The sequence below is a fragment of the Artibeus jamaicensis genome, unplaced genomic scaffold, assembly GCF_021234435.1.
Source record: "Artibeus jamaicensis isolate MK-2021 breed Jamaican fruit bat unplaced genomic scaffold, CSHL_Jam_final scaffold_369, whole genome shotgun sequence".
Classification (NCBI taxonomy): Eukaryota; Metazoa; Chordata; class Mammalia; order Chiroptera; family Phyllostomidae; genus Artibeus; species Artibeus jamaicensis.
Genome location: NW_026522042.1, coordinates 13993126 through 14018423, shown reverse-complemented (window position 1 = coordinate 14018423; position 25298 = coordinate 13993126). Strand labels below are relative to the sequence as shown.

At 49.9% G+C, this 25298-nt stretch overlaps 1 protein-coding gene and 1 pseudogene across 7 annotated transcripts in view; both read left to right on the top strand.

The window, feature by feature from the left end:
• The window catches only part of PDZD2 (PDZ domain containing 2), a 321357-nt gene that overhangs the window by 93737 nt on the left and 202322 nt on the right, over positions 1-25298 (top strand). For 4 of the 7 annotated variants that reach the window (XM_053657280.1, XM_053657279.1, XM_053657274.1 and 1 more), the window contains exon 2: positions 21281-22112. In XM_053657280.1, the coding sequence (XP_053513255.1) occupies positions 21637-22112 (476 nt within the window). In that variant the 5' untranslated portion in view covers positions 21281-21636. Of the gene's footprint in view, positions 1-199; positions 215-13894; positions 14019-21280; positions 22113-25298 lie in introns of those variants that run through there. The other 3 variants (XM_053657276.1, XM_037128970.2, XM_053657277.1) reach the window with 2 other exon arrangements.
• Positions 11395-14729, top strand: LOC119036980 (U2 small nuclear ribonucleoprotein B''-like; annotated as a pseudogene).

The window sequence follows — 25298 nt, the reverse complement described above, 5'->3', positions numbered from 1 at the left end:
GGGCAATTTCTCGGTAAACATTTGGCAGACTCGGTCTCACCTCACTGAGCATAAAAGGAGATCTCTGGGTCAGAATCCCTGGACCAGAATTTGGGCCAGCAGTGACGTTTCCAAAGTCACCAAGCAAATGTTTTCCAACTGCCCATTGCAATTTGGAGTTTCACTGTTAGAAACAGACAGCGGATCAGCCACAAAAAAGGGCAGAGCCTCCAAGGTAAAAATGGGGGCGGGGGAGAATCAATATCAACTTCATTTCCAGCAATGGATTCAGATTTCCGCCCAAGCTGGGTGCTGGGTTTTTATTTTTAAATCGTTCCTCCTGATACATTAAAACCCTGTTGTGTTCTGATTCACTGAAGAGTTGGAAGAAGGCAATTAATTTTTAATGCAAAATGCAGAGTTTGGATGTGCCTGAGTGGGTTTGGAGCGTGGCGGGAGTCCAGGCCGAGCCCAGCATCTGCCGTCCCGGGACGTGGGCTGTGGTGAGGGGTTTGGGAGGCACTCGGCCCATTCATAACATTGTGATTCTTGTTGATGAAAACTTTCAGACAACACGCCAACGCCTTTCCAGGGACCAGGTCTGGGTTTTGCTGGGGCTTTTTCTTGTGCTCAGTGGAAGTCTCTGGCGAGTCCCCCATTGGAGTGTCTGCACCTCGGGCGCCCTTGTCGGTCACTCACCCAGACTTATGTGCTCTGGCAGGCTGCGGCGGGCTCTTCTCTTCTGAAAGATGAAAAGCGTGTCTCTGAAAATACTGGTCAGGCTCGAGGAAAAGCTTTGTGAGTTCTGCATATTCACAAAGAAAGAGAAAGTAGGTCACATTCGGAGCCTGTTCTGTCTGTGAAAGAAACAGAAAAGAGGATGAAGAAGAAAATGTCAGACAATTTAGTTTTATCACAGCTTCTTAAGCCAACATGGTTTGTGTCCGAGGCTCAGGTCTGACACCAGCCCCGTTCCCTGGGGTCTCCTACGGGTTGGAAGAAACCCTCGTTAAGCAGGCTCAGTGAGCCGCTTGGGCCAGTGGGGAGCTGAGACCCGGCAGACGGGCCCCTTGTGTGTACTTCAGAGTCTGATTTGCAGCTGAACAGCAGGCATTTGGATTTGAAGAGAGTATTTTGGGGGCTCCTCTGGGGCTAGGGGTACATCCAGAGTCATTGCAGACTCAGGTACCACTAGCAGTCTCCCAGGTCCCAGTTCACTGGCTGCCGTTGGGTTAGGAATTGTGAATGGGACTGGAATACTCGGAAGGTCCAGGGGAGTCGCTGACTTGCTCAGTGTGCAGGCCTGTGGGGGGGGGGGGCATGGCCCAGGCCAGATTCCTCGAGAGAGGCGCTGGTAGCAGTGGCCACCCAGCATAGCCTGACGTGAACCGAACCCAGTGGCCCGGAGGGCTCCGCACACTTGCCTTCAGAGGGTGGCGGTACGTGCAGAGTACCCGCCCGGGCAGTTTCTCTGGGCAGCTCCAGCTTCCTTAGATTCTCAGTGTTAGAAAAAACGTCAAGCAGCCAGGAATGGCCTCCGCTTTGGGTCTCGTCTTCTGTTTTGTTTGTTTTTCTTTCACTTTCTTTTACCTATAGTTTTCATTTTTTGAAGTGTACCATATCTTTCTGCAGGCTTTATAAAATGTGCATTTTTGTGTGTAAAGAAGAGTGTGCGGTTATTAGAGAAGCATGGCTGGCAAAAGAAACCCTGCAGCGATAGTTTGCGAGGGAAGCGTTCTTGGGTTGTGCAAATAAGCACAATTTCATAGAACTGCTTGGGAATGAGCGCTGAACTGAATGTGTTTGCTGTTCATATTTTAGAAATCTCCATGACAATGGGTGAAGTCGTGACTCTGCATTTGACAAAAGAGGAAAGAGAGAGTGATATAGGCATTGTCTGTTCGTGGAACTATTCAGAACTCTTGGGCGGTCCCAGTCTATGCATGGATAATGCAGTCTACTTTGGTGCCTCTCTTGTGTATAGCTGCCTATCTTGTCTCCCTGAGTTTCTCATCAGCATCTTTAGTCAGAGCAGACTGTGCACGGGGCATTAAGTAGTACAGCTATTACATCCCAGGGTGATGGGGGCGTCTCTGCAGTTTCTCGGACCACCAAAGTCGACGCAGACTTGCGTTGTGTAGAGAGGCAGAGGATGTGGAGGTAAGACAGGGTCTGGCAGGGCTGTTGCTGGATTGGCCAGGGTCCATGGGCAGGAAATCTAAGTCAATAAGGAGGCAAGTACAGGTAGTGGAGCCAGGTTCAAAATTGAAAATGATTAGATCATTTCCTTACCAGCAAAAGCAAGGGCTGCGGTAGACCAGAAAGACTGGAGTATTTCATGAGGCCAAGGTCAACTGCCTGCCAAGTCCAAGGACGTTTGAAGCAAGAGGTGATGTGGGTGTAGTGGAAAGACCTGGCTTCTTCACTCACTTGTACCTGAACTTTGCCTCCATGGGCCTCAGTTCCTTCATCCTCTTAAATAGCATGGTTAGATTGGATGAGTGACTTTTAAGCTTACTTTTTTTTAGGCACTAAACCCTTTCTTGAAACAAGATTCTGATAAGAAAGCCCAATGTGCAGATCGAATAAAATGGGGTGTGCTCCAGTCAGCCGTGGCGGGAGGAGCTGCAATGGGCAGGCACCTGAGCCTCAGCTACTTGGCCCGCCTTACGTATCAAGGTGGTTTCCTGACCTCCTGGGAACAGCACTAAAAGACACTGGACTGGCCCTGACTGGTGTGGCTCAGTTGCTTGGGCATCCGCCTTGGGTTGGGCAAAGCTAAAGGTCACTGGTTCAATTCTGTGGGTCCGGTCCCCAGGTGGGGCATGTACAAGAAGGCAACCGATCAGTGTTGCCTTCCCACATTGATGCTTCTCTCTTTTCTTTCTGCCATCCTTCCCCTGTCTCTAAAAATAAATATTTTTTTTAAAAGTAAAGATACTGAATTGGATAAAATTTAAAAATCCCTTCTAGCTCAGAAGTTGGTCAATAAGTCTTTGGAGTCAGTGCAGCTTTTTTCCTAAAGCGGCTCATGGTTTCCCAGACACTTTTTGTCTGGAGGGTGGCTCCTCCTGTTCCTAGAAGGGTCCCATCTGTACAGGGTCAGGTCTGTCTGTCAATCACAGGCCAATCTGTGACCAGAGCCAGGAGGCCCTCCACCAGAGCTGGACTGCACGGGGCATGAACGCTGTCACCGTTTGTCTGAGGAGACACCGCGGGCCCTTAGCCAGCCCTTCCTGACCTGGGCCTCTCATCTTCCTGTGAGGCAGGGGGATTTGGAGGCAACAGGTGGGCCTTGAGACTCACAACCCGGGGGACTAAAAAGTGAAAGCGGTCGCGGAGCAACACCAGCAGGGTGCCAGCATTCGCCCACACTCAGAGTCCCCTGTGCAGGCACAATGCGGGAAGTAGGGAAAACCACGGAGCCATCTCACCTTCCTGTACAGGCCGCAGACTGGCTGGGAACTAAGTCAAATTAGGGTTAGCGGCCCCCTTCCCTTTACGCAGAAAGGCTGTCTGAGACTTCTTTGCTCATGAGCAAGTGGGCACTCGAGCTTCATTCAAACCACGCTGTTAGAAATGCAGGGTCTCATGAAGCATTCAATGCAATTGAGGGGGAAAACCCCTGATGTTCCATATTAATACCTCAATTGTTGTCTCAGTGCTGCTCCTGGCCATGTGACTTGGGGCAAATCACCCAGGCCTTCTGTGCCTGGGTGCAATGTCTGTTAAATTGAGGGAACACCCAACTATGGCAAAGACACAGATGTCACAAAGATGTGACTGTGTCGAGAGTGGGACAAACAGTAGGGATGGCCAGTATGCAGCTGGTGAAAGCTGTCATGAGTCCCTGGAGCGATGGATGGCGGTGTCATTTCCATTGAGCCTGAGATTCCAGGCTGCCTGTTGCTCCTTTGTTAAATCACCAGGAACAGCTATGCGCCCAGGGCAGAGGACCAGAAGCCAGTTCAGCCTCACGCTGAGCCCTGTGTGGGTTGAGTGTGGGCTCAGTCCCCCAGAAGCCTGGTGTCTGCTCACCTGTTCTCGTTACCTGGAGTTCTACCTTCCTGGGCATGGGTGAATATTTTGGGATTTTAGCATCACCCTACACAGAGAATAAAAACCTGGGAGGCCAGGGCAGCAAAAGATTAAAGAAGAGGAAGGAGAGGACAGGGGTGAATCAGACAGCTCAGAGGAAAGAGAAGGTGAGTTTTATACAAAGAATTCATGTTCACTGTATAATACATATAATAAAAAAGATCTAAAAGTGCTTGTTACTCTCACCACCTAGAATCAAAAGGGTTAATGTTCTAGCTACTTCCTGACCCTGTACACACACATTCCCCCGATGTGTATATAGAAAGAGCTTTAACTGAAAAGAGCAGACTGACTGGTGGGCCAGTAATGTTTAACGAATGGCTCGGAGAGACGCCATCCTGTTTCCAGTGTTTGCCAATTTCCGTGGTGTAAATATTCCCACTACGGCTGATTGCAAACAACCGAATCATCGTCAACAACTTCCAAACTTCCTGAAAATTTAATAATCAGCCATTGGGAACCAGTGAGAGCCGGCTCCAGCATACCACTGACCAAGTTTTGTTCTCTAATTAGCCTTTCTCCCTCCCAAAATAGTCTTTATCAAATTAATTTTATTTTTTTTCAGTTACAGTTTATATTCGGTATTATTTTGTACTAGTTTCAGGTGTACACCACAGTGGTCAGCAGGAACATGTTGTAAAGTATGTGATTATCAAATTACTTTGTGAATCAGAATTGTTTTCCTTTTATAATCAAGAGCTGGATCTTAGCCTGTTCTGCTGAGTGTAAACATGGCCCTCTAGTTTGAATCTGTTTCTCATGTTCCATAGATCCTTATATAGGTAGGGAGTGAACCTACACTTTATCAGGTGACGTGAATAGAAAACTAATCGGAAAAAAAAGAAGATGAATGTGATCAAGCCAAAGAGAGTGTGGTGGCCAGGAACTGATTCTACAGTCCATTATCCCAGGACGGATTTGACTTAATAGAGGCAATTTTCTCCTTTGCAGCTCCTTTTCCCTGGCCCAGCAACTCGCTTCTATAGTTGTCACTCATTCCCCCTGGCGTTTCTGATGGAAATTGGCCCCCCTCCTGCCTGTCTGATGGGAATCAGGCTGCAACTGTTTGGCCCACGAATAACCTCCTAATCATATCCATGTTTTCCTTGTTGAATGGGAGCTTTGGGGAATTGGGGGTGGGGGTGGGGAGAGGGGGCAGAGGACCGCGCTCACAAAGCAGCAGTGTGTGTGTGGAGCCGTCTCCTGCTTGGCTCCAGGGTGAGGTGTGGGCCTTGCTGAGCTGGTGGACTCTTGCATCTGTGGTGAGAGTCGGTGGAAAAAGGAGTGGGTGCCAAAGGTCTCCCCACACTGGACTTTTCATTGCCTTAAAGAGGCTGAGCTTCTGATGACAAACCTGGCTCTCCCTGGCCCAGGGAGTGTGGGTGAGGAGTTTCCAACGAAGACTTCCTAGGTGTGGGGCGCGGGTTGCTGCAGGTGGGCACAGGGGAGTGGGGAGTCCATTGTCACAGCAGGAAGGAGAGACTTGGCCTTTCCCTCTCCTTGTGTAGCCAGTGTGAACAGAGAGTGACAAGAAATCTGGTTTGGATCCCTGACAAGAGGGTCAAGTTCAGATGCCTGGAGTGTAAGAGGCAAAGGACAGAGTCAGCATGAATAAGGGGCCTCTCTGTTGGGCAAGCCCCCAAGTCCCTCCAGTCCCCTGGGTCATCTTTGACTCCTCTATCCTCTTCCCCAACAACCTGCTTTCAAGTGGTCACCCAGACTGCTTAACTCTGCCTCCGAAATGGCCCAAGAAGCTATCCTCTGTCCTTCATCCCCACTGCCACAGTCCAGGCGTTCATTCTGTCACACCCGAGCCAGGAGAACAGTCTTCAGACTGGTGTCCCTGCTGTCTAGTCTCACTCAATCTGTATCCCCGCAATACACTATTTTTTTTATAAATCAGCAAAGTAGCCCTGGCTGGTGTGGCTCAGTAGACTGATCTCTGGCCTGCAAACTGAAAGGTCGTCAGTTTGATCCCCAGTCAGGGCACATGCCTGGGTTGGGGCCTGGGTCCCCAGTTGGGGGCGTGAGAGGCAACCAATCTGTGTGTCCCTCCCTCTCTGGCTTCTGCCTTCCCCCCTCTCTAAAAATAAATAAGTAAAATGTTTTTAGAAGTAAAATAAATAAAATCAACAAAGTCCTGTTTCAATAAGCATTTAGAAAATTCAGATATTTAAAGGTAAAAAAACACTTGTAGCCTTACTTCCCTGAGATGAAACCAGTTATCCGAGTGAATACCCCTCAGAGACTGTTTTCATTCTTAAACACAATCGCTAATCAAAACTACTTTGTCACCTGCTTCCTCATGTATTATGGTGGACATTTTCCAATACCAATACTTATCTAAAATGAAATCACAAATCCGGGTGCATCACTCCCTTGCTTAAATAACTGAGTCAATAAAACTACCACCAACCAGAGCCCATCGCCTACATGAAGAGAGTCAGACTCCTTGGAACAGAGGGGAAGGCCAAGTGCAAGCTGCCCTGCACACTAGTCCCCGCCCCCACACCGCCCTGCACACCCTCCGCGCTGCTCCCGTTCCCTTTACAGGGGTGCACCGCCCACGGGTTTGCTCTGAGACCCATACGAAGTGGCCTGTGTAAATGGCTCCCATCTCCCGCCATTCCCGCTTTGTGAATTCTTCCATTCTTTAAGATTTCTCTTAAGTTATGTATGTGTCTGTCCCTAGGAAAATTAAGAATATCTTGAAGGCAGAAACAGAACTTACTCAGTTTGTATTTTTAGCAACTTGTGGTTATGCCTGGCACAGGGCAGTAGGCACTCAGTAAATATTTGTAGGATGAATTGGCCTCGACTTGGTGTGCGTGTTTTCATCCTCTTGCCAGTTCTGTGTGTTTGTTTTTGTTGGTGTGCGTGGTTAATCCATATTATATTTTCTTTTCCTCCCTTATATGTTTCAGTCTTGCTGTAGTGAAATAAGAGCTCCTGGCTTAGTGCCATCCACTGCTTTAGTTCTGCCTTCACTGGCAAATTGAAGATGCTCTTGGTTTCTGGTGCCTTTACACTGCTATTTGGAATCCCTGAGAAGCAAGCTCAGTTTTTCGGAGTCGACAGCCCAGAGTTAGGCCTCCAGCCCCTCTCCACAAGAGTTGATGTATATAAGTTTGTGGGAATGTTTGAAACAGGAGAAAGCACCCTGAGCAGAAAGTGGGAGCCACCTTTAACACCAAGCGGCTAGCTCAGCACTCACTAGAGAGGAAGCTGTAGGAAAAGTCAAGTGCATGAGGGCCAAGTGCGGTGTAGTTGGCCCAAGGCCTCTGCTCTGGGCTGTGGGATTCTGTGCCTTCAAAAAGCCCAAGGAACTCTGGTCTCAGCCTCTGCCTGTGCTCCAAAGACAGATGCATAGGGCAGTTCAAACTCCATGTGCTGCTGCTCGTAGACCTGAGGATGATTCAATATGAAGGTTTCGCTGTGGGGGGGAGCAAATTTATTTTCATTTTGACACTTTGTCAACAAACACAAAACTAGAGTTATTTTTATTTCAACTTAGAGTAAGGGGATGTTAGTTGATTTCATTCCTGTTATGGGTATTAGCTATACAGAACTAAGAATGAGAGATTTCTGCCCCCTGAATAGAAGTCGAGGCAGCCACCAATCTCAGAAGTTTAAATTTGCCTGTCTGTTTTTATTACCTTTTAAGAACTCTCCAAGCACAAAACCACATCTGTAACAGGTTGTCTTCTGGGCGCAACCCAAAGTGGCTTCAGCAGAAAGGATGCTCCAGGGTCCCGTGGGGTCCACGTGCCATCCAGGTCCCCACTGCATGGTCCTGTCTCACTGCGCTTCATCTCAGGCTGGTATCGAGGTGGCAGCTGCCATGCTAGACATCTGACCCTGGATGGCAGCCAGAGGAATAAAAGGGACCATCACCTCTTGGCAGACCCCTGGGAGGCGAGCTCATGGCTCACTGACCGGGGCTGGGTCACCTGCCTGTTTTGGAAACCACGGATGCAGGGAGGCCCGTGGCCAGGCCAGGCCCATCTTTACAGCTGAGGCCCCTCCTTTCCCAAAGGGGACGGATGGGTCTCTGAACAAAATGAGAATTCTCTTGCAAAGTTGGAAAGAGGGACCCATGCTGGGCAGAGAATCCACAGTGTCCCCTAGACCCTCAAATAAGCCATAGAATCACTTGCCAACTGTCTAATGATTTTCAATCAGTTTTAGCTACTTACCTTCATTCAAATAAAATCTTACCCAGAGAAATAAACAAATAAAACTGGTAAAACCAACCGTGGCTGGTGTGACTCAGTGGATTGAGCACTGGCCTGTGAACCAAAGGGGTCGCCGGTCAGGAGCACACACCTAGGTTGAGGGCCAGGTCCCTGGTGGGGGGCGCACAAGAGGAAACCACATGGAGATATTTCTCTCCCTGTCTTTCTCCTTCCCTTTTCTTCTCTCTAAAAAATAAATAAAATCTTTTTAAAATTTCTTCTTTAAAAACTGATAAAATCAGAGCAGCTTTTCTTTTCTTTTCTTTTCTTTTTATTTTAAATAAATCCATGGCAGTTGCAGTCCTAGGCTCATGGTTCGACAGTCCCTGGCAGAGTGCCTCTTGTGTTTAGGTCAGGTGTTTTTCTGTTCCTTGTCTCCTTTCCTCCTAAGGACACAGTTGTTTTATGTGGGACAAAAGGCCAGTTTGCCAGAGAGGACCAGGATTGCAGAGCCCAGGCAAACTGGGCCGTTTGGGGAAGGCAGCTGGGCTGGGAGTAGCAGGTTTGGGCATGTGCGACAAGAGGCTGAGGTGACCGGGAGCTGGAAGAAGTGGCTCTGAGTGGCTGGCGAGCTGTCGTCCCAGACCCGACTCACTCACTCCCTGCCTGCACAGTGTGGGTGCCCCTGGCCCATGGGTGGCATTTGCATCCAGGAGGAACTGGAAGGCCCCCTGGGGCTGGGACAGAGATGCTGCGTAGGATTAGTCTGCACAGGGCCGATAAAGCGTGCAGGTCAAAGGCTCTAAGTGCTTCAGCTTCAGGTGGGAGGGGTATGGGGTTGCCACATTAAATATTGGACACGTGGTAACTTAAATATCAGATAAACAATAAAATTTTAGTGTAAGTATATCTCAGATACTACATGGGACGTATACAGACTAAGACACAGTACAATATTTGGGACATACTTGCACAAAAACATAGCTCGTTTATCTGAAATTCATATTTAACTGGGCACTGTGTATTCTTATTTGTTAAATCTCACAACCCTATGTGGGTGGGGAATGAGGGGTCTCCTGAAACAGTGGGGTGTTGGAGCTGATCTCCCGATGTCCGTTCTGAGTCATGGAGCAGCCAGATCTACCCAACCGGTAGTTCCTGAGGCCCCGTGACATCAAAGGTCCCCAAAAGGTTTGTTGAAAATGCTGATGACCCAAATGGCCTCCAGGATTGCGAGGCTCAGCTCCTCTTGGGAAGACCGGTTCAGATTTGAAGTTCCTGGGGGAAAGACAGCACTTTGTTTATTGCACTCAGTAAATATTTGTTGAATGAATGAGTGAATGAAGGAGTTATTCCTCCCTGAGGAATTCGTATGGGCTTAACCCGTGTTTGTCCTGTGGAACCCCAGGCGCCCAGAAGCAGAGACGGCTCCCTTTCCATTTCTTTTCTGGTCATGGGACTCGTGGGAAAGGACCTGGGCAGAAGGTGTACGAGAGACTTGGAGGGCAGGGGAATTGACAAGACTAGAGGGAGAGACCCGGGCCAGCAACTGGGACCCGCCACGGAGCGGCAGGAGCGTCGCATGGGAGGGAGGCCACGTTTTTCATCCCCTTCTCAGGTGAAGAGACTGGCGATTTCACTTCGAGAGCAGATCTTCAGATCCTTTCCCACGATTGCTTTAGTGTCATCTCGGCACAGTCTAGTGCTCCCCTTCATGGCAGGGGGGCGGCGATGTGGAACCTGGAGTCATCCAACCAGCGTGCTTAAAGCCTGTAGAAATGCTTCAGCGGAACTTGGCGGGTGACAGGGAATAGCCATTTTTGCTCATCTTGGTAATTCCCCAGAGCAGCAGGGTGCCCTGGGGGCACCTGTTTTTGGAGGTTTCAGCACCTATCTCTGTAGGCTTAGCCACGTCTGTCCTAAAACTTTAAACCCATCATGGACCCAACGGGCTACATTTCCCTGCCCCCCCAGCCCCCATTCGTATAAGACACACCCGGGTGCCTGCATTATCTCCAGTACAGAGAGAACACTGAAGGTTTGGTTTTTATTTTAAATTCCAATTTCCTACTTTCCTGGTGAGAGGCTTTGCCTAGTGGGTAAGAACGGGCTTCCCGTCTGATGCAAGTTTTTGCCAAGGGATGCGGTGGTCACCTAGCGTTCTGTTCGACCGGATCACCGGCCCCTCTCCATCTGTTCCCCCATCTGTGTCGCAGTGAGGGGTGCTGCCCCAGGGCCGCAGGGCCCCGGAAAGTGCTGCAGCCATCTGGAATTGCAGTAGCGTGGGGCTCTCCAGCAGTGTTCTGGGCCGAGAAGGATAACGAAAATGGGGACTCCCTGGCCTTTCCTTTGTGACTCTGGTTCTGTGTCCCCCCCCATCCTGGCTTGTTCCCACTCTCTGGGAAGATCCGAGCCAGGCTGTGGAATGCCCGCTGTGTGGTCCCCTGGAGTTTTGTTAAAACCGGAAGGTGTCCTTGGTTCTTGGGGCAACAGTGAGACCTCTCCCCACAACCCGAATTTAGAAACACGGAAGATGAGTTTCCGTGTTGAGAACAGGACTAGGAAATCCATCACACGCGGGTGAATAGCCAGCCCCAGGAACACGCAAGTTAAGAAATTGTCCATAGAAACGAATAGAATCTAAAACTTGAGTTAAAGTCACCTTTGGGGATGAGGGACTAAAGTGTGATTGTGCCCGTAATTCAGTGAATAGGAGTGAACACCGACTGGCTTATGGCATGCCCGTTGGAGAGAGGCGGGTGGGAGGTGGTGCAGAGGACAGGCAGGAAAAGCGGCAGGAGCCAGACGTTGGCGATGCCTTTTCGGGTGCTGTCGGGCGGAGGGCAGTCTTGGGTAAGTGGGCCGTTTCCCTCGCAAAGCCCCGGCTGGGGCAGCGGAGAGAGTGCCTTAGCTGGGGCCCTCGAGGTTCTGAAGTCTGCTGTCCTCCGCCTCCTGCGGGCAGGAGAAGCAGGCATGGGTCAGGTCCGTGCACACTCCCCGCCCACTTAATAACTGTGTTATTTCCCACTGAAAATGAACGAATGCGCTTTCCTGCTGGTAACGGTGTATCTACACTTGAGAGGCAGATGCTCTTTCAATGTGCAGACAGAACTTGTGTTTCTGAGCCCGGGAGTCTGAAGACATGGATGGTGGGAAGTCGACCAAGATCAGGTCCCCGAGTGGCATCTCCTTGGCCTACCGGTGGCCTCCCTCAGCCTCATCTCTCGCCTGTTTGCAGCCCCCCCCCCACATTGACCCTGACACAGCAGCAGCAGGGTCTCAGCTGATAACGGGTCCAGCCTCCTCCCACCTCCAGACCTCTCCCCAAGGTCACCACAGCAGTGCACTTGAACCTCAAATGGATGATTTCCAGCTTAGATCCTTTCCGTTCGTGCCATCTCGTCTAATTTTTCTCTCTATTTCTCTCGCACCCCTTTTGAAACCAAGATGGAGTACGAGTGGCAGTGGGGGCCGTTGAGGGTGTGGGGGGCCGGGGTCTCACACTCCTTCGCCATCTTTCCTTCTCCTTCACTCTGATTTCCTGCCTGGAAGAGGTCAAACGAGGATTCTTTTCTCTCTCTCTCTCCCATGGACTTTGACTTGTCTGAGGCCTTTCCCACAGTGAGGCCTGGGAAAAAGGGATGCTTCTCCGAGCGGCGCAGGGGTGAACCTTTGTGCTCTGTGATCTCCCGGTTTCCTCTGAGGATACTCTCTGCACCAGGCCCTCCAGCCCTGGGTCCTGTGAGCGGCCTGGGTGGGGGAGGGAGTGCAGGCTGGTCCCCACACAGCTCAGGCCCTTGCCAAATTGGAGCATCTGTGGGACCTCAGTGGAAACACCGGATTTCCCAGTGAACCCCACCTCCCAAGCAAGCTCGTTCTCCCTTCTTGAAACCTTGGTTCTGTCTGCTGCTCCAAAGAGCTGTTATTCAGCAGGATATATTTCTTCTTGTCTTCTGGAAGAGCTGAACTCTGGTTAGAAGCGCAGTGAGTGTACAACTGCCCCAGGGGCCCCCTTCCTCCTTTGCCTTGGCAGATACTCAAAATCTGATAAAGCAGTTTGGCCCATCTCTTCTGCAGTTTGAAACTTCCATGTGCTGTGTATGTGTTGCTTAATGAGCCTAGCGACTCCAGCCCTAACGTGCTAACTCAGCTCCAAAGTCCAGGAAAATGCTGGAACTGGAAGGGAACTCAGTAAAAGCACCTCCCTTGGTAGATAAGGAAACTGAGGCTCAAAGATGCTAACTGAGCCCTCGCCAGTGGCTCCGTTGGTTGGAGCATCATCCTGTGCACCAAATAGTTGCAGGTTTGATTACCAGTCAGGACACCTACCTAGGTTTTGGGTTCAATCCCTGGTTGGGGCACATATGGGAGGCAATCGATCAATGTTTCTCGCATTGATGTTTCTCTCCCTTCCTGTGTCTCTAAAATCAATGAACATATTCTCGGGTAAGAATTAAAAAAAAAAGATGCTAAATGACTTGCCTGAGGACCTGCAGTTAACTAACAGCAGAGTTAGCTGTTATGAATATGTGAGTCATTGTTAATTAATGATGAGGTCAGGGCCTCTGCAGTTACATGCCAAGAATTCAAATATAGTAAGTAGATTATTTATCCAAACACCTAAACACCAGACGCATCTAGACAGAACAATTGATCTGAAAGGAATAACTGTGAAATAACTATTTTTTAAAAATAACTTCATTGTAATTGAAAGAGAAGTTATTGTGATGCATGTTGTGTGTTGACAGTGGGACCCATGAGGTTGTGGGTAGCAGGTTGGTGGCGTCCTGGCTGGCCCATCCATACAAAGTCACAGGAGGGTCACAGTGAAATGGACAACCACAGTGACCTCACGACTGTCCTGCTGCTGACCCAGAAGCTGTGATTGTCTCAGCCAATTTCCCACGGGGTAGAGCGCAACTGTTTCAAAGTATGGAATCGCCAGCTCACAAGTCAAATGCCCTCTCTCCCCAGTCATTACGCCCTCTTAGAACGGAGTCCCCTAAACTCCGGAAGCAGCATTCGTCCAGAACTGGCCAAATCCTGCCTAAAGGATCTTAAACTGCAGACGTGCACACTTGTTTCGGTGTTTGAAGCCACAGCGAGTATGTTTCGAAGTTCGGCGGGAAACAGGAATAATTCCTGATATCCATTTTGGGGTTCTGTCCTCCATCTATTTTTCTTGCACTATCTTAAGGAAAAAAACATTCAGAATGTTTCATGAAATTTCTACTCATTCCCATTTTTTTTGTTGTTTTGATAAACAGTCCATGTTTTCGGATATACAATATCTTCAGGTACTAGATTTTCACAGTAGCTGCGAGGTCATTCCTTTTCATTTTGTTCAGTTTTTTTATTCTCTCCTGTGTCTTCAAGGGTCATCAGACCCAGGGAGTGAAGGGTCATGGTCCTGCCTCCATGTGCATTTCTCTCATCTGTTACATTGAGGGCCGGATGTGGCAAACCCTGGGGTTCCTGCCAGGTCCTTGCCTTCTAGAATTTACATAGGAGCCCCTCTCTCATCCCCGAAAGCCCCCACATAGGCCTTGGAAAACCCTGCTGTGCAGAATCCAACACGTGCCCCCAAATGTACCGCTTTGTCGCCCTTCACATACTTTATTTCATGCCGTCTTTCTCCACAGCCCCCTCAGCCCAGTGTGGTGCCTGGCACAGTCGACCGTCGCTGCAGGAAATAACGCCTGCATTGAATTCTTCTGACTCACCTGAGTAGCCATCCAGCTAGTCTGGAGTCAGCCAAGGAGAGAGGTAAAAATGAGCCGTAGCTACTCCATTTTTGGCTCTCAGTTCTACTAGGATGCCACACCAGACCCGGGCTATTTGAACAGTGTAACCCAAAAGATGGCTGTCACACCAAACTAGGCAACACCAACAACATGAGTGACAAGACTAAAGAAGCCCAGTTGAAGGGGTCCCTATATGCCATTTCCTCAGTTTGGCTCGGTGCTAGGTACTGTGGCTTTAACGATCAGGAAGATGGAGGGGCAAGCCTTTGTTACATTTAAAAAACTGGGCTCGCCCGCAGTTACAAAGGTTTCCATTTGACGGTAAACCAGTGTGAATCCAGTTTGCAAAAACAGATTGTGATATAACATCTAAAACATGCGGCACCTTTGCCGACAAAGAGAAGATGAAAGGACAGGGAAAGGCCAAGGCTGGGGAGCAGACAGCAATGACCGCTCCCAGAAAAGCCTGCTGGGGGTGTGCCGAGGTCCGCTGACACCCGAGAAAACGCAGCGCCAACTCCCAGGCCCCTGACTGCCCTCCAGACTTCCTTCTATTCCTTAATAATAATAGTAATAATAATATAATGTGCCAAAGGAGACAAATGAGATGATGTGATCCATGCTGTTTAATCCGTTCCCCGGTTTCATGGAAGTATGTCTGGTCCCTGGGAGGACTGACATTGCATTTGTTGAACTTGAAAACAGTGGACAGGCCAGGATCTTCAGTCCCTGACAAGGATCACACCGTTCCATGCACTGAAGGTCACCTCTGCTAAGAAACAACATTTGGGATGGTTGTCTTTAAAGGACTTGGTGTTGTTTACGGTGTTGGTTTTGATAACATGCGGTCCGTCCATTGTAATAGCTGGGGGTGGGAGGCAGTGAAAGTGGAATTTTTGGTTTGTAGGAAACTAGGTTTTTAAAAATGACCTAGTCTTTCTTTAGCCTTAGTGAGCTATGAGATGGGAAGTCCTTCGTTTCGTACAAGAAACTTTTATTTGTATTCTTAAATACTCCCCAAATTATTTAAGAGTACTCCTCAGATGGGTCAGTACCTTGCTCTTCCAAAACATAAGCCGACCTGAAGGACTCCCTCTCGGTCATTCATATTTGCAGTTGCTCGGTCCATCGTGGGTTTGTCCGTAACACCTGGGGCTGCACACAGATGTGAGTAAACCGTTGTATGAATTCCTGTGTGCGTTTAGCTCTTTAGGGGCAGAAACATGCTCTGTTTTCTTTTTTTTTTTTTAAGATTTTATTTACTTATTTTTAGAGAGAGGGGAAAGGAGAGAGAAAGGGAGAGAAACATGAGTGTGTGGTTGCCTCTTGAGTGCCCCCTACTGGGGACCTGGCCTGCAACCCAGGCGTGTGCCCTGCCTGGGAATTGAACCAGTGACCCTTTGGTTCATGGGCCAGTGCTCAATCTGCTGAGCCACACCAACCAGGGCTGTTTTTAGTTTTGTTTTGTTTTTGTGCCCCAAAATCAAAGTAGGAACTCAATAACAGCTGCTAATCGACAGCCCACAGCCCTGCCAATGTTCGTGAAGTGGGCCCAGATGCCCTTGTTTTCTAAGGTGGTTGTGAGGGTTTGGGGAGAGAATAAGACAGCAGGGAAGCACCCGGTCGGCAGGGGCATTTCCACACCCATCGTCTCTCCTCCGCTGGCAGCCACACGGGCTCTCGGCGGGGAGTCTGCACTTGCTGTCTCCTGTCCAGAAACTGCCTCCCCACAGTTACACTCTCTCCTCAGTCTCTCACTTTATCCAAGTCCCTTTTCAGAGGGGCCTCTCCTAGCCCCTCCATCCCCGCACCCCTCGCTGGCCTCCGACAGACCACAGTTCTCTGCATGGGACTAATTAGCCTCTGACGTTGTAGTATTTTAAGTTGACTGATTCACCATTACTTCCTGTCTGCTTTGTTCAGGCCCCAACACGTGATAGGCACTCACCGAACATCTGTTGAATGAATGACTAGTAGATATTTGTTCAGCACTGTTTTTTCTTTTAACATGTGAGCGTTTTCTAAAAGTCAAAAGCAGGATCCAGTCCAGAAGGTAGGAAGACGAGAGGAAGGTTTAGGAACTTGGAACATCAGCAGAGGTCAGAATAGGAGGGTGGCAAGAATGCAGGACAGTTTGCAAGAAGCGGCTTGCACAAGAAGGCCTGCTGGGAGCCCGACTTTGAGGCAAGGTCTGGAGGAACCCCGTCGGGCTCAGGACTGGCTTCTGGGTCTCCGGTGACTGTGGCCTGTGCCCCTGTGCAGACGACTGGTTCCACCTAGCTCAGCGGTCCCTAGTCTTCTCCATTCTTGTTCCCTTCTCCTTGTCCTGCAGGGAAAAAGTTAATTTGTTTGAATGTTATTAATTTAAAAATGTAATTTAATTTAATTTTCTCTAACAGAAGTTAAATGCTGAAGAGTAAGATTCGTTTTTTTCTGATATGACTTAGCTTTGTGGCAGGGGGTGGGAGGGCACCAACCATTATACTATCTAAGACTTTTATGGCCCCCCCACCCTCAAACTAGAGTAACAGGATATAGGCTGGAAGACCTGAGGGCTCCCCAAAGTGGAAATCTATAACCGGGTCCAGAACTTGGGGTATCTGGGAATAAAGAATATCCCACACACACAAGACTGGCAGGGGGATGGGAGACGTGGAGCAGAGCCATTGAGAGTTATTTTGCATGTCACAGCAGGCTAGCAAAGGAGAAGGGCTTGACTTTGACCTTGGTGCCTCCCACAGGCAGCTCCCCTGACTGCGCCTGCCAGAGAGCTTAGAGATGGTTTGCTCTGCACCACAGGGCCACACCTGCCCAGACTAACTATGGCAGCCAAGAAAGGCAAAGAATACAAGAGTGCCAGCAGGTGTAGCTGATTGTGGGAGGAGTCAGAACTGGGGTTACAGAGGAAGATTCAGGCTGGGATTTAAACTAAAGGTTGGCCACCATGTGGGATGAGGGACAATGAGAGACAGTGGGAGACAGTGATGGAGGACAATGTGAGACCATGTAGAAAGAAAAGGGGTGAAAGGACCCTGGCTGGTGGGCCATGAGGAGGTGCCATGTGGTTTAGGGTTAAGAACTGGAGACTGCATGACACAGTTGATGGTGCTGAGGACTGCAGGAGACCTGCCCAGCCAAGCACAGATGACTAAGAGGAACTGGGAGTCCAGCTGATCTGTGGACTTCTCTTTCTTTTCCTGAGATGCGACACCCCGCCTGGCCTGACTGGGCAAAGTCAGGAAGACAGAACCGTGTGTGTTTGTGGGTGTTTTAAAGGGACTTTGGGATTTTGATGGTGACATTCCTCCATTACTCTAAACCCATATAACTTTTGAATAAATAGTTCCTTTTCTTTATACCAAACCCTGGCATTGAGAGCCATACTTCCTAACACCTGGTGGCAGGCAATGAACCCACAGTGGCAGAAAGTCCCCAGGGAAGGGGGCTTGCTTCAGCAACAGTATCTGGGCTCTCTCAGCCCCCACAGGTTCATTCTGTAACACTAGTTTTCACCCCCTTGTGAGGGATGTCAGCCTGTTGTGAATGACGAGCTCCCTGAAAGGGGGCCCAAGAAAGTTGGTAGACGGTAAACACAGCATCAGTAAATTATCTCAGTGACAGACACATTCATTCTGAATGCTAAGGCTGTCAGCTTCAGGCTACTCAAAATTAAATTAAATGATCATGGCTGTTTGCTTGAAATGAGATTCTAATTGAAGAATTATATACGATAGACAGACATGAACTGGACTGTGCAGTGGACCTTCACGTCCACAAATTCTGCTCTCAGCTGATATGGATTGATCTTCAGGGTGAGAAACTTTTAGACCTTTGTGGGATCAGCCAAGCAGGAATGTCGGTGTTTGTAACCATTTGCAGATTTCTGTTCTTCTGTATCTTGTCTGGGTCAACATTTTGTTCACTGGAATGTTGCAACGGATGTCGTGGAAGAACCATGCTTTCACAGTATTGCAAAATTGTGCATCTTCTGTCCTGAGTCATCTCAAATTATTGAGATGGATGGGACTTCCTCTGTTAGGTAGAGATGTAGAGGTAGGAGGAGCTGGATGATCTGATCCAAGTGCCTTTATTCAGTGCTGTGCTTACAGGTGGGCCGAGTCTGGACCAACTGTAGCCCCAACTGCAGGGGGAGGCAAGAATGGGATTTTTAAAAGAAAAGGCACAGGGTTTTGGGGGGGACAGGAGAGGGATTAGTCTCTTGTTCTTCTGGGCCAGAGCCCCGGGGTTCCAGGATGTGAGTCCGGATGATGAGTTAGGTAAAGGCTGGGCTGTTCCCAGGTACAGGAGGGTCAGTCTGACCATGGGCCATTATGTCTGGTACCAGATGTCTATTGAGTGAGGTGGGAGAGGGTTCTGATGGAGCCAAGGGCTATCAAGTGAGTTGGGATAACTGAGTCACGAGTAGTCTGGTGGGCTGGGAAACTGGCCTGACAGGGTCATGAGCAGTCTGGGGAAGCCAGGACACTGGCCTGACCCTTTCAACCTCTACTTCCCTGATTTACAGAAACTCCCAGGAAAAGGAGTTGATAGAACAGAGGGCTGGAAGCATCACTGGAAAGTTCATAATTATAAGTATGGAATTCAAAAGTTGTGTAGCCCATGAACATCAAAGTAAGATGGTCTTGGAGGGTGTCTATGCACTTGAAGCAATTTTTCATTTCCCAAAAACGCCTTCCCTGCCCTCCCCACGTGCAGGGTCACAGGGTGGGGCCCTGGCAGCCATGTTGGCATCTCATGACTCTACTCCCTCGGCCTTGACCATCTGGTTCCCAGATGGACGACGCTCCAACTGAGCCAGTCGGCTCTGCTCACCTCCAGTATATCATCTAACAACTTTTGAGCTGCAAAGTATAGAAAACAACCCAAGGTAAACTTCATTTTTATTTAAAGGTATTTTTTAGCTTAGTTTTTTTTTTATCTTTTTTTTAAGTAGGTAAGTTTTTACAATGTAGTTGACTGTGAGGGTGGCTGCAGCCTTTCAGAGCAAGGGGGAGGTCAGCAGGGCCCCCCACCCCAGATGGCTGATGCAAGGCCGGGGCTGCTGTGGGGGGCCAGAGCCCACTCTTCCCCAGTCTTGTGCCTCTTTCTTCTACTGATTGATTTTAGTTCTTGGCAGGATGGCTCTTTTTTGCCACTCAGTCAACACGCCCCGTAGACTATTGCCATTTACAATCCCTGGATCCCAAGTTACGGCCCTCACCACACACTTGAGAGCAGACCCTTTCTCTCTGGGCCCCAGCAGTCAGTTCTCAGGGCAGAACTCTGTCCCAGCTCTCACGAGATGCCCAGCTCTGGGCCCCTCGCCAGGGGCGGGGAGCTCAAACGGCATGGGTCTGGCTGCCAGGAGGGCACCTTGGTTGATTCCATTAAGAGGGTTGTTGTAGACTTATTACAGATAGGTTTCCATTTATTTATGCATCTCTCACTAGACTATGAATTCCTTCAGGGCCAGGAATTAGCTTTATTGACAGTATAGTCCCAGTGCCAAGGTCTGGTTCTTAATTGAGATTCAGTAAATATGTATTGCACGAATACAAGTTGACATCAGGAAAACAAATTGCTCCAAAGTTTGGTTTTCTTCAGTCAGACTTATTTAGAGTATCTCGTCCAAGACATGCACTCTGTTTCCACATGCATGGAGCCATTGGAACCAAGACTAGTACCTTGAATCACAGACCCTTAAATTTTGAATGGAAAGCCTCTTTTAAAAAATTGTTTGAAGTGATTGAGAGTATACAAGGTGACCGGCACGGTGGTGGGGTAGGGAGTATATTGTTGAATATAACTTGGTCACTGTATTTAAGGATCTCTCCACAGAGTTTGAGGGACCTTAGAGATCACTTAGCCTAACTTTCTCCTTTTACAGAGAAGGAAAAGGAGACTCAGAAAGATTGCTAGGCCTGATGGAAAATATTTTCATTTATTCGTAAGATGTTAATATGCCTGCGTGGCATTACTTTTCAGTGCGAGGTGTTACTTATTTTGGCTAAAGGGAACGTTCTATTTTTGCACACATATGGATTATCTTTTCTTTGATTTTGCATTTCTTTTTAATAGGCATATGATTACGTAGATGATATTTGCTGAGCTTCTAATGTATTTGGAACCCATTAATAGCTGGCACTCAAGTTTGTTGGAAAATCAAAACTTACGACACTAGACATTTCTTTATGGTCACTGAGTAACAAGGCTATTTATTATTGACAGGGCTGCTGACACCTCTCCCATTTATTATGATTTCTTGTTAACTCACTTCCTGAGAAGGTGAAGAATGTTTTGCATCTTTGACGGCCCAGTTTATATTGACTTTGGGCGAAAGTGAAGTTCAGAGGAAAGAGTGAAAGGGGTCATTTTTCTGCACTCACGGGGGATGGAAGTGAAAATTTTCTTTGGTGGAGAAGACGAACTGGTAGTGAAATTCAATTAACCTTTCACTGGGAGGGACCAGCGCTGTGCAGAAATCGGTAGGGGCGAGACTGCGCCAGCCTCCTGCTGCAGCCGGCCCTGCAGCCGGTGAGCAAGCAGCCAACCTTCTCACCCAGAAGCTTGGAGAAATGTTTCTCAGGAGGAGAAGGCTTTTGGATGGGCCTAGGAGTAGCCTGGCTTTCACAGTTTCCCAGAGGAAAAGAAGAGAGGAGCCTGAGACCTGTAGGTTGCCAAGGGACAGGGTTCCCCGAGGGTCTACCTGAGGAAGACGAGTCCACGGCTGAGCTGGTGACGGGCAGCGTCCTGGGCCTGAGCCTGAGTCTCCGTGCGGCCGACTGGCTCCTTCTCCTCTTAGCAGCACTCTGGGAGCACAGTTCCAGGATGGAAGCCTTCCCATGTGCGCAGTCGGACTCATCAAGGCAAAGGGAGATAGATTTCAACTTCCCAGGAACGTAAGGCCTTGAATAAGTCCTCACCCCTCTGTGATTGTCTAAGGAGTCTTGCCATGTAGTCTTCTGGCTCCTGGGAGCTTGATGGGGTTGACCTGGCCAAAGTCATCTCATTTCCCTGGTGATCAGGGAACCTTCCTGGAGACGATCAGTGTCCCAGAGGTTTCTGTGTGAGGGAAGTTGTAGTTGTGTGTGTCCATCTGTCTGTCTGTGTCTCTGTGGGTCTGTGTTTTCTGGGTGGAGGGAGCCAAGCTGGGGAATGGGTGGAAGCATCCGGCCTCTGGCTCGGGGAGCAAACGTTGCCTTTCTGTGGCACCAGAGACCATGTGCTCTGTGTCAGAGGCTCACTGTCATGACCAGAGGGATTTTTTGTCTTTTCCTCTTCCAGGTGTGAATGAATCCGTCAGCTCGTGCTATGGCCGATGAAGGGACGCGACATTTCTGGGACGTTTGCGTGGGCCCTGCTGTGATGTGAGCCGAGCGGTCACTGGTCGGACACTTGCCCCCCGCTCCCCTCACTGAGCACTCCAGGCACAACGATCGTCTCTCTGTGGGTCTGTGTCCTGTCCTCCTCCTGCCAAGGTGAACAGCCCCATCTACAGCCGGCTTCCCTCCTCTGAGAGCCCAGACATGAGCGCAGGCCAAGCCGATGACAGCCAGGGCTCCCGAGGGACGTGGGGCCCCGGGGGGCCCGGCCCCCAGGCGCAGGTCCTCTCATGATGCTGGAGCTCAGGACTGAGCACCATGCCCATCACCCAGGACAATGCCGGGCTGCACCTGCCCCTGCTCTGCCGGTGGCTGGAGAACAGCCTGCGGGAGGGCGGGGACGGGCCCGAGCAGCGGCTGTGCCAGGCGGCCATCCAGAAGCTGCAGGAGTACATCCAGCTGAACTTCGCCGTGGAGGAGAGTGCGGGGCCCCCTGACCGCAGCCCCCCGGGGATGGAGATCTGCACTGTGTACCTCTCCAAGGAGTTGGGGGACACAGATACTGTGGGCCTCAGTTTTGGGAACATCCCTGTTTTTGGGGACTATGGAGAAAAGCGCAGGGGGGGCAAGAAGAGGAAAACCCACCAGGGCCCCGTGCTGGACGTGGGCTGCATCTGGGTGACGGAGCTGAGGAAGAACAGTCCGGCCGGGAAGAGCGGGAAGGTCCGGCTGCGTGACGAGGTCCTCTCCCTGAACGGGCAGCTGATGGTCGGGGTGGACGTCAGTGGGGCCAGGTGAGTGGGGAGTTTCCTGCGACGCTAACCTTGGGCACACGCCCAGGTGAGTCTTGTCCTAAGAAGTGGTGAGGAGCACTTAGGGCTCTGTAGAGAGCCAGTGTGCCTCCCTGCTGCACAGCCTCCGCCTCCTCGGCCCACCCTGGTAAGCGGAGGTTTCACCCACGCTGTTACTTGCAATTATACTATGAGGCAGTCTTTTGGGAAGTTCATTCTGTTCCTTTTCTTGAGGTTGATTTTGAATTCTAAACTACCTCAGATGATGTTATGGGTTGAACTGTGTTGCCCCAAAATTTATATGCAGAAGGCCTATCCCCCAGAGCCTCTGATTTGGCCTTATTTGGAATGAAGGCCATTGCATATGTTATTACTTAAGATGAGGCCACAGGGGAGCAGGACGGGCCCCTAATCCAACATGACTCTTGTTCTAAAAACAGCAGAGACGCACACACACAAGGGGAAGGCTGTGTGTGTTACTTTGCTGCAAGCCAAGGAGCTACCGGCAGCTGGGATCAGGGCCTGGAGTTGATCTTTCCCGGTCACCGCAGAGGGAGCGTGGCTGTACCAGTCCCTGGATGTTGGGCACCTCCAGAACCCTGTCACCTGGGGCTGCTCCCCGACAAGAGCCACTCTGGAAACGTGAGAGCTCTGCGGCTGTGTCTGGGAAAGGACACGGAGAGTCACGTGCGCGTCCACCAGGGGAGGAGCAGGTGCAGAGTGTGGACGTTGAAGTCATGCTTTGCTTACTTTAAAAATTCGTTTAGAGTCACTTTGAAAAGTCCCTCCCTGGGGAGACAACAGGGTTCACAGCCGTGGGTATGGCATCTGTCCGCAGTGCGGGACCAGTTCCAGAGCTAAATCCATGACTGTCACTCTGCCACAGACCCCGCTCCTGGCTGATGGCTGGCCGAGAGCCCCAAGATCCACAGCTGCTCCTAGGCTCCCCCACGGGCTCTGAGAGCCCCTCATTCTCCCGAGTGGTAACAGCATCATCCTGGAGTGAACGTCTAGAGAACTTTTCGGGATGGGAGGGATCTTAGTTATGTCTGATGTCACATGCTCCATCTTGCAGGTTTAGCTGAGTTTTTGTTTGTGAGCTCTATCACACCTACTTTGGGAAGATGAGACTTTCTGGAATGTTCTATTTACTTCTGTTTGGTGCAGGGAGAACCGGGAAAGCTTTTTTTGATTAGTTCCTCCAAATACTTTATAACCGCAGTCTCTCCCTCCCTCAGCTCGATTTCTATAAGTAAACCAGATCTGTTCCCTGGGGACAGATTGTTCCAAATCGGCGACACAGTGTGGAATTAATTAAAACACAACCCACACATGAAAAACAAGTAGCCTTTTCTGAAAAGGAAAAGGGCCGTGTTTCACTTCAAATGTGTTTTCCAGGACGTGACCCTTGTCTGGACCTTCTTATATGTTAATAAACTTGAGCAGAACATGGTACAAAGAGCAGGCCCCTGAGGGGGGGTCTGGTTCCCAGACCCACTTACAAGACATGTGACGGGCGTGGTCCGCAGCCACGGGAGGTCGTGCTGTTTCCCCAGTGGAGTCCCTTTGCGGGTGAGCTAAGATGATTTATATAACGTACTGAATGTGCATCTGGCACATGCTCGATATTCAACCAAAAGTAGCTCGCTATTAACACCCCGGCTGGTTGGCTTCGGGGGACCTGAACCCAGGGCTCGGCATGCGACTGAGGACATGCCTTTGCGTATAAGGGTCAGCGAAGAGCCTCTAACTCTGGCAATTCGCTCAGCAGAAAAGAAACTCGTCTTCAACCCAGAAACCAGTGCAATATTCCAATATTGTGCAACCAGTGTGGCGTGAGTACTAGCCAACTGGGAAGGATACCAGCGAGTGCAAGAACAGGGTGCTGGGCTGGCCGGAGGGCGGGGGGCTCAGGGCGATTGGCCAGCTGCTACAGAAGCATTAGCCATCGGGCGAGCTAGCTGAAGACAGGCCAGGCCAGGAGTAGCCTTTAGCACAGTACCCACTGCCTTTAAATTGTGTGTAAAATTAAATTTAGGGTTGTTACAGGCTCAGACTCTGGTTACCCATGGCAACCTTGAGTTCTGTCTAGATTGTGGCATATTTTAAACAGAGTGTCAAGAGGCTGCTAGACGGAGTTACTTGGAGAAATGATGGCAGGTAGTGATGTAGGAGATGGAAGAAGGAAAGAAGTGCCAGTGATAGCGTCAGACCACGGTCTCTAGGGCCACTTGGCAGAGGGCCCTGCCCAGTTGTCTGTGCCCGAGGGCACGGCGCACTCTTCAGCACTGTGTCTGCGGTGCGAAGTGGGCATCGTGACGACCTGGAGACACTCGGGCAGGTGAGGTTAGGTTCCGCCTGCCGTCTAAGAAGCCTGAGAAGCATGTCGTAACACTCTAGAAAGATTCCCGCTACAGAAGGTTGAAAGGAAAACATGTTTCAGCATTTAGGATCCAATTATCCGAGAAACCCGTCACGTGGAACAGCCCGCTCCCCGAGGAGGCCGTGTAAGTGGAGCGTCTCGGACCTCACACCTGTGCCCACTTCATCCTCCTGGCCTGCCGCCCCCACACGCTGTTCCACGGCACGACTTGGTTTTCGGGTGGTACCCCGAGCCCATCCCAGACTCCTGTGTCCTCGTGGTTCCTGAGGAGGAAGCTGAGGCCCCAGCAGGTGGTCTCCCAGGGTCAAGTTATCTTATTAAGAGAAGAGTGAGGACTAGAATTCAGGGCCTCTGACTCAAAGTTAAAAATATTTTCTTCAACGCTACAAAAAGTAACCAACGAAATTAGGATAGGTTTTGGTTTTTTTTTTTAACAATTTACTGTTGACGGTAAAAACAAATAGAAAATGAGAATTTTCTACATGTTCTCTGCATGTTTTTCTATCCCTATCTCTAAGTGGATGGTAGTGACATCAAGGACCTTTCTCCTCCATAAGAGTGTATCAGTGACAGCCGCTGGCCTGGGTGGTGGGAGCGGGCTCTCAGCTCAGCTCCCTGGAGGCTCCTGGGCCTGCAGTGGGTGATCTCCCGCCGACGCCTGCCATCTTGTGGTTGAAGTCAGTCGAGCACAGTGTGAGAAAGTGCTGGGAGTTTCAGTCAAGTTCGTGGTTTATTAGGCTGTGTGGGTTTCTCAGCTGCGCTATTAGGATCATGGCTCTGCCTTCATAGCTGTCCTAGAATGGCAA